This window comes from Mauremys mutica, chromosome 11, assembly GCF_020497125.1.
Source record: "Mauremys mutica isolate MM-2020 ecotype Southern chromosome 11, ASM2049712v1, whole genome shotgun sequence".
In the NCBI taxonomy this organism is placed as follows: Eukaryota; Metazoa; Chordata; order Testudines; family Geoemydidae; genus Mauremys; species Mauremys mutica.
In genome coordinates, this window is record NC_059082.1 from 15291452 (window position 1) to 15305442 (window position 13991).

General features: G+C 51.8%; 2 protein-coding genes across 8 annotated transcripts in view; one reads left to right on the forward strand and one right to left on the reverse strand.

Moving 5' to 3' along the window:
- Positions 1-7630, reverse strand: PEX11A (peroxisomal biogenesis factor 11 alpha). Its single transcript, XM_044978766.1, has 3 exons — positions 7441-7630; positions 3625-3740; positions 1-2706 (listed from the first exon to the last, which is right to left on the reverse strand). The coding sequence occupies exons 1-3, from the start codon at positions 7494-7496 to the stop codon at positions 2135-2137; spliced, it is 744 nt and encodes a 247-aa protein (XP_044834701.1). The 5' UTR covers positions 7497-7630; the 3' UTR covers positions 1-2134.
- Positions 7364-13991, forward strand: part of WDR93 (WD repeat domain 93) — a 23208-nt gene continuing 16580 nt past the window's right edge. For 2 of the 7 annotated variants that reach the window (XM_044978764.1, XR_006572287.1), the window contains exons 1-5: positions 8605-9471; positions 9583-9943; positions 10691-10886; positions 12068-12132; positions 13594-13672. In XM_044978764.1, coding sequence (XP_044834699.1) covers positions 9677-9943; positions 10691-10886; positions 12068-12132; positions 13594-13672 — 607 coding nt within the window. In that variant the 5' untranslated portion in view covers positions 8605-9471; positions 9583-9676. The other 5 variants (XM_044978761.1, XM_044978762.1, XR_006572286.1 and 2 more) reach the window with 5 other exon arrangements.

The following is a 13991-nucleotide window of genomic DNA, read 5'->3' on the forward strand; positions in this document are numbered from 1 at the left end:
TTCAAACTCAGCTTCAGTTTATTAGTTGTGTTTCCCTAGACAATGTACAGCAGCAGCAGCCCTTATTCCAGGAGGCTGACCTAAAGAATTCTCTCCTTTTGGTTGATTGTCCAGCTTTAGTTATATTAAGCTAAATTAAATAAATTAAACCCATAGCTTCCAGCTCGCAGGGGGAACAGCAAGTATTAGCTTCTAAAATCTAGGGACCTACCTAAGGAAAGGACTAAGACAGGCCTGTCGGAATCCCGTAGCACTGAGCCCGGAAGCCTAAGCATCCTTGTCAGAACCATGTGGTGGTGTTACAGGTCAGCCCCTGGTGGTGGAAGGCTTTGAAGAGACCAGCCAGCCTGAAAACCTTTCCTCACTTATCCCCCTTCCCCGCACAGGAGAGTTTTTTCACTCTTAGGCTGTCTTACTTGGACACTTGAGTGTGACTAGGCTGGCCCTTCCACAGTCCCTCTCTACCAGAAAACTACCGGGAATGTTTGTAAACTCACCACCCTGCCCTCCCAGCTGTGGGGAGGGGCAAAGTCTCTGCATTGGTGGTGAGCAGAGATCACAGACCAGGCTCAGACCCAGAGAAGGGATCGTTTTGGCTCTTGCATCACAAGTAGATTCTACAGGAGCTGAGTCACAGATGCTAATGAAATTGGGATGTCTGTAAAGTCAGTCCCCCTCACCCACAAGGATGTCAAACAACGCACATCATACATGTTAGAAAATTAGACAGTATTTTCTCCCATAACCTGTGTAATAATTCAAAGCAACATTCCACCTAGATGGCTGGGGGAACAAAAGGGACATGAGATCCGTAGAACCCACACAAACAGAGAGGTGACATAAGAGAAAACCACATGTCCTTATCCGAGCAGGTGGCCACGATGGGGTGCACTATAGAGAGGGTCAGATAAAAGGATTCTCTTCTTGCAGGTGCTTATCAAAGGATTTTGGCATCAGCAAGCTTATCCCAGTCCAAGAGTGTAAGTTCCCTTTTCTGACAACACCCCCTGGCAGTGTCATTCCAGCTCACTCACCAGAAGCCCTGGGGCAGGTTTCCTTCAATAGCAGGAGGACTTAAAACTGATATTTGAAAACTTTCAGCAAAACTAAAGCAGTATCAGTGCAAAAGCTGCTTCAGAGAATACAGAAATTATCACCCTCCTGGGATTGCAAGGGTTTTGGTGTGTGTATCTGGGGGAAGGCTAGTGCTGGTGAATGGTGCCAGATCAGCAATCATGGAGACTGAAATCCTTTGCTTATCCCCAGCATGAGCAGCACTGAAGTAAGCTACCCCCATACACTGGAAAAAGACAGTACCTAACCATGACCAGGAAGGACCCTTCTAGAGAGGAATTCAGATTCCATGGCCCAGGCAATCCTTGGCCTTGTATTGTCAACAAGGAGGGCAGATGGGGTGGTGGTTTCTGGGATATAGACATCTATTCACTAGGAACTGGATCCAGTCCCACCAATACATATTCAATGGTGGCCACTATATCACCCAACAGTTGCACTCTTCAGTTACTACCAGCCTGGGCTGGATTTGAACCACTGCCTAGAGATGAAAAGCTCCATATATCCAATTACGAGTCCCCTGGCATCCTCCATCCCCCTCAGAACTCACATTTTAATCCAGGCCATTTGAACTACAGTTCCCAAAGCCTTCCTGGTACTATCCTGCTTGAATGTATTCAAGAAAGACAAATAATTGTATGAACCCCCATTGGTGAATTCTGCCTTTCCAGTGTCAGCACCGCTACTTATGGCTTTTTATACAATTTTAGTTGCCTGTGCAGCTATTCCACATGTCTATATTCAAATACAGGAGACAGCAACCTGTCCTTAACTAGCAGCAATTTGTAAAGTCTTGATTTCCATGTTTCACGATATTCTTCAGGGATGTTTTACTCAGTCCTTGCTCAGCCTGTTCACCGTTCTCTTCCATCATGCAGTATGTCACAGCACAGAGCAGCTCCTCACCTGAGAGGATATCAGGAAGGAGGAGGAGGAGGAAGTAAAGCTGACTCCTCCAGAGAACAAACCACGTATGAAGAGCGATTGTCAAAAATGTTCATTTTTAAAATACCATCCTGGGAAACAAACCTGCCAGTTCACCGTATATGATGCTCTCAGATCAGTGCTTCAGCTTCATATGTGGACTTGCCACTGTGAGGATCCCCACCAGGGACGAGAGGAGGCCGCAGAGCCCAATAACTCCTGGGTTGGTTTTGTAGATTCCCAGCTGGTCCAAAGGACTAGAGAGATCGCAAAGGTTCTTCACTGTGTCTAGCAACAAGGGAGGGTGTTTCCTCAGGGTGTTGTACAGCAGGAGGAGAAAAGGCTGCAACCCACCTGCATGGAAACCGAACAGGTCCTGATCTTGTTCACCACAGTGAGAAGAGTTCTCCTTCCTTGCCTTCTCCCTTTGAGCCTCCTGTTCCATCCGCCAGGAGATCTCATACAAATCCCTGGTCAAACTCATCAGCAGTGAATAGTAATAGCATTTGGTAGCCCAATTCCGCCACTTCTGCTTGTCAACATCAGGGATGAGTCCAACACTCTTCACCCACAGGACTGTGTCACAGATGAAATACAGGACACGGTTGAGGTGGGAGGCTGTCAGGCAGAGACGGGGTACCAGGTCTGGTAGCTGGGTAGTTCGCCTGGCTGCTACCATGGCATGCACCATGTTGCCCAGTCTGAACACTGCAAGAGAACCCAGAGAAGTTAGCATGGCTCACTCCCTGTAGGCTGCTATCCAGTTCTCCTTTTCAACAACTGATTGGTCTTCTGGGCCTTGTATATTTAAATATTGTCTTTTCATTTGAGGGTAACTTTGTATTTACAGAAGTGAGAGGCTGACAATAGTAGAGCCATGTATAGTAGACAGATATGATGCAAGCTTCCCTCATATAGTTTCATTGATGCACCTCAATATTCGCCGGCAGCATTTCCTGCCATTCCAGTCCTGGGACATCCACACAGCTCTGCCAATGCCCGCCTGTCTGTTGTGACCTAGAACACCCTCCACTACTCCAGTCCCATTCTGGGATCTCTTCTGAACGGGAACTACCGATCATGCTAAGTTCTAAGGTGTAAGTGAGAGAGGATACAGAAAGACACACTGCTGTAACCTGAAGAGGATTTAACCCAGCTTCCTGGAAGGAAGGTGCTAGTGTACCAGTCCCATTGCACCTCTGAGCTACACCCTTTCTAAATTATTCTTGCGGGCTAATGATTCACAATCTGACCAACTCAGAACAACGCCTTTTCTCAGCTGCACATTTTTTGGGGAATTATGCTACAGCTAGTTCCCTGCCTGCAGGTGTCATATATTTCAGTTCACAGCATGATTACAACAAGTCTGCTTTCACTTACATCACAGCATTGGCTCCACCATGTGTATTTTGAGCAATACTAACCATACAACACAGCAGGTAATAAAGTGAGTGTAATTCCGGTGGGGGAAGGGTGTATCTACTATTCCATAATTACGCAAAATAAGGTCCTGTGATCCAAGGCTGCATGGTAATTTAACCACTTAAAAGCTAGCGCAACTGGCATCTGCTTAGCTGGAATAAGCAATACGAAGAGGGACCATCCCTCCGGATATGGGGTACTTACATTTACGGCCAGAGCGCATGCTAGATTCCAACTCCTTGAGCTTCATTATCACCGTCTCTTTGTCAGCCTTATGCTCTAATAAATAGCTAAGCAACATGCATGTGTGTTGGATGGCTCTGGAATGGAAAAAATGAGGAAAATGGTTGACAGGAGACACAGGGACCATTAATTGGGGGTCGGGGGGGGGGGAAGAGAAAAGGAGAGAAAGGAACAATTTCTTCCCAAGTTAGGGACTTCCTATGGACCATAACCATGCGACAGCACCGCACCCAGAGGTATAAAGATCACAGGATATTACTTGTTAGGGTCAGCAGTTTACGACATGCAGTGTGAGAAGCAATGCAAATGCAGTGTGAACATGACAATGGGAGACCATGCATCTGAGTAGCAAGCAGCCAATAAAGGGTTTTGTTGGGCACATTTGGCAATGTAAATGAATACTGCCTGAAACATCCACAGGCAAATACTGCAGAAATGCTAGCTTGCAGCAAGGCTCTGGGTCTATGAAGGGACAAAGCCAGTTTCCCTGATGGAACAAGATACAGATCAGTAGAAATTTTTTCCAGAGTCTGTTATTTGGCCCCAGCAATCACTAAGCAGCAATAGATATGCACTGGAATGGGTAGAATATGGAGAGACCCCATAGAAGGGGTAAGCTTCATAAATTACCCAACCCACTGCTGAAACCCAGCCAGCTCTGGGGTGGAACACAGGAGCTGTATAAGCACACACTAACATTGCACAATTTAGAATTGGAAGTGAAAAAGCAATGCCTCCAATAGAATCTACTAGCTTACAAAGGAGAAAGACACAAATGAGTAAAGGAATTGAATTGAAACGGGGCGGGGCGGGGGGGGGGGGAGTTTATAGAGGAACAATCAAGTAACCTGAGACGGATGGTGGCAGGCCAATGGGGCAAATAACCCTTACCAGGAGAAAGTGTCAAGAGATCAGTAATAGTCACAGGCAGCAAGGACCTGACTTTTACTTTTCATCCAAAGGCTGATAGCTCTCTACAGCACAGCACCCCAGCACCGCACTGGGGTATCATGTCAGCTGACTATGGGAGCATGTCCCCTACTGAGCCCCACAGCACAGAAACCTCTAGCACCGAACTGGGGTCAGCACTGACTGGGGGAGAGTGAGCCACACTGAGCCCACAAGCCACAGCATCCCCAGCACCAGGCTGGGGTCAGCACTGACTGGGGGAGTGTACCCCCTACTGAGCCCACACCCAGCATTGCACCGGGTCCGCCCTGACTGGGGGAGTGTTCTCCTTACTGAGACCACACCCTGAGGAACCCTAACTCTAGGGTGGGAAGCCCTACCCAGAAGAACCCTAACCCTAGCTCCAAAAGCCCTACCCTTAAGAACCCTAACCCTAGGGTGCGAAGCACAACCCATAAGAACCCTAACCCTACCTCCAAGTGCCCTACCCATAGGAACCCTGACCCTAGCTCCAAGTGACCTACCCATGGGAACCCTAACCCTAGCTCCAAGTGCCCTACCCATAGGAACCCTAACCCTAGGGAGCGAAGCACAACCCATAAGAACCCTAACCCTACCTCCAAGTGCCCTACCCATAGGAACCCTAACCCTAGACGGGGTGCCCTACCCATAGGAACCCTAACCCTAGCTCCAAGTGTCCTACCCATAGGAACCTGAACCCTAGCTCCAAGTGACCTACCCTAAGGAACCCTAACCCTAGCCCCAAGTGCCCTATCCATAGGAACCCTAAGCCTAGCTCCAAGGGCCCTACCCTTAGGAAGCCGAACCCTAGCTCCAAGCGCCCTACCCATAGGAACCCGAACCCTAGCTCCAAGCATCCTACCCATAGGAACCCGAATCCTAGCTCCAAGTGACCTACCCATAGGAACCCTAATCCTTAGCTCCAAGTGCCATGCCCTTAGGAACCCTAATACTAAGGCGGGAAGCCCTACCCATAGGAACCCTAACCCTAGCATGGGAAGAGCTACCGATAGGCTCCAAGTGCCCTACCCATAGGAACCCTAACCCTAGCTCCAAGTGCCATGCCCTTAGAAACCCTAACCCTAGGACGGGAAGTCCTTCCCATAGGAACCCTAACCCTAGCGTGGGAAGACCTACCGATAGGCTCCAAGTGCCCTACCCATAGGAACCCTAACCTTAGCTCCAAGTGCCATGCCCTTGGGAACCCGAACCCTAGGGCGGGAAGCCCTACCGATAGGAACCCTAACCCTAGCTGCAAGTGCCCTACCCTTAGGAACCCTAACACTAGCTTCAAGTGCCCTATCTTTAGGAATCCTAACCCTAGTTCCAAGTGCCCTACCCATAGGAACCCTAACCCTAGGGCGGGAAGCCCTACTGATAGGAACCCTAACCCTAGCTCCAAGTGCCCTACCCTTAGAAATCCTAACCACAGCTCCAAGTGACCTACCCTGAGGAACCCTAACCCTAGACCCAAATGCCCTACCCATAGGAACCCTAATCCTAGTGAGGGAAGTCCTACCCATAGGATCCCTAATCCTAGCTCCAAGTGTCCTACCCATAGGAACCCGAACCATGGCTCCAAGTGCCCGACACACAGGAACCCTAACCCTAGCTTCAAGTGCCCTACCCATAGGAACCCTAACCCTAGGGTGAGGTGCCCTACCCATAGGAACCCTAACCCTAGAGCGGGGTGCCCTACCCATAGGAACCCTAACCCTAGAGCGGGGTGCCCTACCCATAGGAACCCGAACCCTAGCTCCAAATTCCCTATCCATAGGAACCCGAACCGTGGCTCCAAGCGTCCTACCCATAGGAACCCTAACCCTATATACAAGTGCCCGACCCATAGGAACCCGAACCCTAGCTCCAAGCGTCATACCTATAGGAATGCTAACCCTAGCTCCAAGTGCCCTACCCATAGGAACCCTAACGCTAGCTCCAATTGACCTGCCCATAGGAACCCTAACCCTAGGGTGGGAAGTCCTACCCATAGAAACCCTAACCCTAGCTCCAAGTGCCCTACCCATAGGAACCCGAACCGTGGCTCCAAGCGTCCTACCCATAGGAACCCGAACCCTAGCTCTAAGCGTCATACCTATAGGAACGCTAACCCTAACTCCAAGTGCCCTACCCATAGGAACCCTAATCCTAGGGTGGGAAGCCCTACCCATAGGAACCCTAACTCTAGCTCCAAGTGCCCTACCCTTAGGAACCCTAACCCTAGGGTGGGAAACCCTACCCATAGGAGCCCTAACCCAAGGGCAGGGTGCCCTACTCATAGGAACCCTAACCCTAGCTCCAAGTGCCCTACCCTTAGTAACACTAACCCTAGCTCCAAGTGCCCTACCCATAGGAACCCTAACCCTAGGGCGGGGTGACCTACCCATAGGAACCCTAACCCTAGCTCCAAGTGCCCTACCCTTAGCCCAGTACCCTGCCGGGGTCAGCTCCGACTAAGGGAGCGCGCCCCATACAGCACCCCGGCACGGCGCCGGGGTCAGCACTGACTGGGGGAGCGCGCCCCATAGAGCACCCCAGCACCGCGCCGGGGTCAGCACTGACTGGGGTAGCGCGCCCCATGCAGCACCCCGGCACCCTGCCGCGGTCAGCACTGGCCGGAGGAGCGCCCCCCATGCAGCACGCCGGCACCGCGCTGGGTACTGAGGTCAGGCGCCGGGTCAGGCCTGGCTGCGTGGGGGCCCCCGGGAGTGGCTCCCAGCGCTCTCAAGGGAGGCTCAGGTAACCCGCCCGCTCGGCTCGGGGCTGCAGGCGGGACCGTGGAGAGCGGGCGACAGCCCCCGACCGCGGCAGGAGCAGAGCTCAGCCCGAGCCCCAGGCCCCGCTCACCGGAAGAGCCGGTCCCGGCCCTGGGTCTGGTTGGTGAAGTTCACAAATGCCTCCATGCTGCCGCGGGGGGAGGGGAGAAACCCCCCAGTCTCCTGCCGTTTTCGGGCTGGGGCCACTTCTTACTCCGCCCACCGCCCGGGACACAGACAGGCTCCGCCCCGTGGAGCTGGGCCCGGAACCCTCCGCCTTGGGGCTTGTCTCTACCCGGACCGAGATCAGGCCTACCTAGCGCAGCAGTTACCATAGCAACCGATCAACGTTCGATTACAGGTGAGTGAGGGTCACCCAGCAGCACCCCCCAGGGAATGGTTATCCCCTAACGTGGGAATGGGGATCCCTCAGCAACAGCACCCGGGAATGGGGATCCCCACAGCAGCACCCCCCAGGGAATGGTTATCCCCTAACGTGGGAATGGGGATCCCCTCAGCAACAGCACCCGTGAATGGGGATCCCCACAGCAGCACCCCCCAGGGAATGGTTATCCCCTAACGTGGGAATAGGGATCCCTCAGCAACAGCATCCGGGAATGGGGATCCCCACAGCAGCACCCCCCAGGGAATGGTTATCCCCTAACGTGGGAATGGGGATCCCCTCAGCAACAGCATCCAGGAACAGGGATCCCCACAGCAGCACCTCCCAGGGAATGGTTATCCCCTCACATGGGAATGGGAATGGGGATCCCCTCAGCAACAGCACCTGTGAATGGGGCTCCCCACAGCAGCACCTCCCAGGGAATGGTTATCCTCTAACATGGGAATGGGGATCCCCTCAGCAACAGCATCCGGGAACGGGGATCCCCACAGCAGCACCTCCCAGGGAATGGTTATCCCCTAACGTGGGAATGGGGATCCCCTCAGCAACACCCTCCCCAGCAGTGGGGATCTCCTCAGTAATAACCCATCCCCATGAATAGGGATAATTAATTCCAGGAGACCCCCTGGAAATCCAGTGGCTGGGCCTCCCAGCTTTGAAAATTAAACCTTGTTGTAAGACTCAGCGCTTACCCCAGAATCACCTAGTCTTCAGGATCACACCAAAGCCTGCCTCTCATTTATCTATCTCCTCCACTCTCTATCCCTTGGCATGCCCTTTATTGTAGAAGGTAGCATGGATCCTGATTTGTACCTAAGCAGTTCTAGTTATTTTGTCTAGGGCCTACTATCTGCTACCAGGCTTGTTGGGGCTGGGGAGGAGGCGGGGGAGGGAGGGAAATGGCAACCTTGCAGTTGCCAGCTCACACACACTGGTGGTTCACTCCACTTTCTCTGTATGAGTGGTTGAATCAAGATGGCCTGTGGTCCCAAGCCAAATAAACCTATACAGCACTTGTTTAATTGGTTACATTTTAGAGCTCCTCCAGCATCAACAGAGTGGAAAAGCTTTTATAAGTTGGGGCATGGGTACAGCTTCCTGTAACTTTTCAGGAAAATGACTCTTCTGTGCTGGATTTTTTTATACTTGTTTTCAGCCCAAAGGGGAATTTTTGGTACAGTTCCATTTGGCCCTTTCTGAGTTGTGTCAGTAGGAAATGTTTTGTTTTCCAAGTGTTTGTAGATGATATTTCTGTGCTCTGATCATTGAGGTAAAGCCTCAAGGCCACCCATTGGGTCTGGAGCCTCATTGTGCTAGGCAATGTACAAACATCTAGGAAGTCGGAGGCCCTGTCGGTTAATTTAAGAGCTACTAACTTTCCATAAGCTTAGTTCACAGTGACATAGGCCTTTGACTAGTGCGAAGAAACTAAACAAAGAAATAAACAAAGTTTTAAGCAGTTTGAAAAAAAGTTCCTTTGAAACAAATCATATCTCTGACTTTCTCCAGGCTGGATAAGCAGGGAGACAAGCAAAAATCTGTCTATGTGTATCCCTAATCTATCTGTAACACCACACCCAAAACTTGTATAACTAGCTGTGCATTTTAGATGTCTACTCACCTGTGTACTTAACCTGCATATATCCACATGGATGGTACTTGCATGGCACAGCACTGAGCTGTACAGGAGACCATGGGGAGACAATGGGGAAAGCAGAAGTGAGTCATACAAAATAGATATAGTCATTTCTCCATATAAAGATAGGAAGCTTCCTTCTTTGTTGTAGCTAGTTCCTAAGTATAATCATCGTTTCCTCCCATTATCTCCAGGATCTATTTACTGTAGGATTTCCTGGGTCTCTCCATCTACTGTGACTACTGGGTAGGGCACCTGTGTTGTCATCACACCAGGGAAGGCAGAAAGATGCCAGTATATATCCGGAAACATCCCCTGGAGATCCCTCCACCTTCTGAAAAGGACTGGATTAAGAAGGATGAGGAAGAAAATTTCTTCCTGCAGGATCCCGATCAAATCTTTGATTCGTTGCCTCAGCCCTTCCGGATGATCAATAAACTGGTGACTCTAGTATTCGAGCAGGCCTGGGAAATCATTGAGAAGAGGGAGGCACTCCGAGAGGCACAGATACAGAAGGTCAAGCCCACGTTGTACCTGCCCACAGCTGAATTCCAGGTACTGAGACCCTTCACAGCACAGCTGCCACCTGTCATTGCAACAGTTTGTCAAGGCAGTGTCAGTTCAGTTCCTTTTGCTTTCTTCTTCCATTGTCACCCCTCCACCCATTTAAATTCCCGGGACTCCATTAGCATTTCCCTCGCTTTCATTTTCATTCCACAAGACTACAGCTCTAAACTTGCTCATCTGAGAAGTACAGGACTGAGCCCATCACACCTTCCTGAAAGAGGAGAGGTGGTATTAAATCATGTCAGGCTCACCCTCTGCTTCTCTGCGCCAGACTGACCCTAGCACCTGCTTATTCTGGAGAAGCTGATGAGTCTATTGCTATCATACGGACAAACTCAACTGTGTTTTCAAAATAATACTTTAGAAATGGTGCAGAGCAACATCGAATGCAGCTGCATGGTGCCCAGGGACTGCACGGGCTGCAGAATGTCTGCATTTGCTTCGCTATCCCCGTGGGGGTAGCTGGAAGTGGGAAAGCTCTAGTGCTGCTGAATGGTGCCTGGAGATTGAAGGCTTCTGTTAATCCCTAGTGCTGGCGGTGGCAGGGAGAGCTTCCCTTGAAGATGTGCCTCACCCTTGATATTGGTGGTATCTTTCTGAGATTGGAGCTAGACTTCGTGCCCTAGTGAGATCATGGGATTTCGCTGGCAAATGGCTGGTGTAGCTGATCAATCCCCCTGTCGGGGTGGCAGGGCAGGGTCATGTTCTCTTCTGCTTTGTTTTTCATCTCTGCAGGTGATGGGAAGAGCCAACTGCCTTGCAGCCTCTGGACAGCATGTCTTTGTTGGGCTCTCCTCAGGGCTTGCGGTTTTCAACACGCCCAGCTGTAAACGGATCTGTGCTTGGGAGTCAACCAGGCTAGAGATTTGTGCCATACGTGCCTCCAACCTTGGCAATGAGACCCACCTTCTCGTTACTGTGGATGACATGGGTAGGTACCCCATGAGCTTCCTCAAGTCCCGTGTGGGAAGAATTTTGAGGACAAGCTTGTGCACTATGATGGAATGGAGGTGGTGGGTGGCAGTGGGACCTACTCAGTAGAAAAGAGGTAAAGCAAGGTGGAAATAAGCATGACTAACACATTTTTGAGAGGATCCTGCAAACAATGGGGACTAGTCAATAGACTTCAGAGTGGGGGGTGGCCCCAGAGCTAGTGCCCTCCCTGTGCTGTCGTGTGGAGGTTCGGATGAGGAGAAAAGATCTGTCAGCTCCATACTGGATCCAGTAGCCCTACCATGATACTAGTGTATGCAGCAGTCCCAGAAGGGTCCGTTGGCTTCTGGTTGAGTCCAACGCTAATGAAGTGGGCTTTAGTTCTCTTTCCATTAGAGAGAAGAAAGTTGTATCTGAGCAAATCCCCTTGGAGCACAGGTCATCTCCATGCTGGACTTGGCTAATGTGGCCATCCCAGGGTGTGCGTGGGAGGGAGGATGTGTGAAATCCCATGTCCTGGGTGCTGCTGTAACACCCCTAGCAAGGCAGATGCATAGATGCTTTCCAAGTTCTGAGCATCGCTGCACTGACTCCAATAGCTGAAAAGTGTATGAAAATGCCTGGGGCTCCCACCCACCTTCCCCTTTCCTATTTGAAGCTGTTTCCTTGGGGACGAGGGCTGGATGCAGGTCTCTCTGCTTATGTCTACACTGCAGCTAGCAGCGAGGCTCCCAGTAAGCAGACAGACCTCATGCTAGTGGGGCTCAAGCTAGCACTGTAAAAATAGCAGCATGGATGGGGCAGCAAGAGCAGCAGCTCAGACTAGCCACCTGAGCTCAGAGTCAGGGGGTCGGGTGGGCTTGGACTCGGCCAATAGCCTGAGTTGCCGTCTGTGCCACAACGTCCACACCGCTATTCTTAGCATGCTAGCTGAAGTGGAGCGAGCATAAGTCTGTCTGCCCAGTCTGGGGAGCAAACTCCCGCTGCAGCGTGGGTATTCCCTCTGGCTGGGGCCATCAGCACTGCTCTGTGTGTCACTAGGCAGCAAGCTGTGGCCGAGTCTTCTGAGAGCCACAGAAGGCACCTAGTCCTAGTGCTGTTACTGCAGCCTCCAAAGGAGCTGAGTTGTGCCCCTCACTCTCTTCCCACCCACCTCTTGCCTCTGTTTTTCTCTTCCAGGACTTGCCCGACTCTTTTATTTTTACAGGGACAGCCTGCTGCTCATCAAAGTCCTAAACGAAGTGGTAAGTCCTGTGTGTGCCACGGGCACTGAGGCGAAAGCCCTTGTGTAGTAAACAATCAGGATTTCTAACAGCACTCAGGAAACACACTGCTAAGAGCAGCAGCTGGAATGGAGGTCAGAGGTCCTGTTAACTGGGTCAATGGTGCACAACTCACCTGTAATCCTCTTTGAACCCATATTATCCCCGGTACAGACCCCAGGTTATGCCCAGAATCTTCTCTGAGATGTCAAAATCCCAGGGGTGCATCAGCATTCAGCAACAAATGAGCTCAACACCATAGAAGCCCTGTCTTTAAATAATGTGGAGTCTGACTCTGGCAGACTGAGCCAGAGCGACTCAGGCACAGGGATAGGAGTGCTGGGCTGGAGGGGCTCAGGTGGAGGGGTGGAGTGGGGGCTCTGGGCTGGGGGACAATTTGTACTTGTTTCCCCTCTTTAGCATGTTGAAAAGCTCCTTAGCCCTCCCAAGCCACTCGCAGGGGGCTGGGCCTCGGGCTATAGCTGCATGTCAAGGCTTTGGGGGCTCTGACCACCCGACAGGTTCCTGGCCCCCCTCCCCCTCTGTGCACTGCACATCTCCTTTGTGACAAACCCCACAGGGCAGCAGGACTTCCCATTGCTGCCATCCCTGGCTTCAGAGCATCCCTCAGGCTGGGCAGCAGGCACATGGACCCAGCAAGCCTGCTCTCTGCAAACACCCTGTCACTGTGTGCACTATGTAGGCCATGCCCCACCGGCCTGCAAACACCCCCACTACCCAAGGCCAGCCTTACAGGGATTACAGACACCCTGGGCACCCCATGGCCAAAGGCCAGGGGAATGAGCCTTTGCTCAGGCTTCAGGAAGAACATCTCAGGGCTGAAGGCTCCCCACTGAGGACCCAAACCATAGGTGGCTGTAAAGATTCCTGTCCCAGTCTTAAAGGCCCTGCCCAGTCTACCCCCTGCCAGTCTGTGCTCTCAGCTCTCTCTGCCTTTATCACCTTTGCTCTGCCCATGCCACTGCTTCCTTCTTGCCTTTCTCCCATGCTCCTCCCCCTGCGGAAGCTACATTCTGCACCTGCTGGAGCTCGTGGGTGGCTTTGAAGGGTAGCCCAATGCAGAGCCCGCTGCACGAAGCCAGTGGAGACATGACTCTGATGAGGTGTGGAGCCGAAGGAAATGGACACAGCAGTTTAGCCCAATGCGCACAAAAAAAGGCACCTCTGGCCACCAGCCCTACCTGAGAATCCTGGAGCAGGAGCAAACCCCCAAGAACAAGGGCATCTTCTCCTCCTCCCCTCCTGTTCCCACACCAACCCTCTGCGCATGGAACATTCTTCCCGGACCTGTTCCTAGGGCGCCTGCCTCTTTGCAGTCAAATTCCCAGGTGCATTAGCAATAAGGACGCACCACAGCAAGCATCACTGTCCCTGCTCAGCAGCTGCAGCCTTTTCTGATGCCAGCATGCCTTTCTTTGGCAGGAAGAGATCAGCAAGAGAAACACCTGTGTGGAGGCGGAGCTCTCCCAGGGGGGCGATTATGCAGGCATCCTGCTGCAAGGCAAGTGCCAGGGATTTGCAGGGATCAAATGCTGGCTGCCCTGCTTCAATGGGTGGGGCCTGCAGCTCATGCAACTTTGTAAAACTTATTCACCAGTCTAGGGAGGGTCCTCTGGGATTCCCCAGTACTCTCCTGAGTCAACCCAACCTGTCCTTCCAGGCAAGGAGAGCTGACACTGCTCCTCCCTTTCATCTGCCAAAGGCCCAGCAGGGACCCAGCCCGTGCGGCCAGCTCATGGAAGGCAGCTCGCTCTGGGGCTGCCAGACAGGCCATTCAAAGCAAAGCAGACTCCCTCCTCCTGCTCTAATCACCGACCCCA

Excerpts from the sequence above, each read along its gene's own strand:
- PEX11A (XM_044978766.1), bottom strand. The coding sequence starts at position 7,496 with ATGGAGGCATTTGTGAACTTCACCAACCAGACCCAGGGCCGGGACCGG. Across the intron at positions 3,741-7,440 it reads GGCCGGGACCGGCTCTTCCG|AGCCATCCAACACACATGCA; the intron begins GTGAGCGGGGCC and ends TTTCCATTCCAG. Across the intron at positions 2,707-3,624 it reads CATGCGCTCTGGCCGTAAAT|TGTTCAGACTGGGCAACATG; the intron begins GTAAGTACCCCA and ends GTTCTCTTGCAG.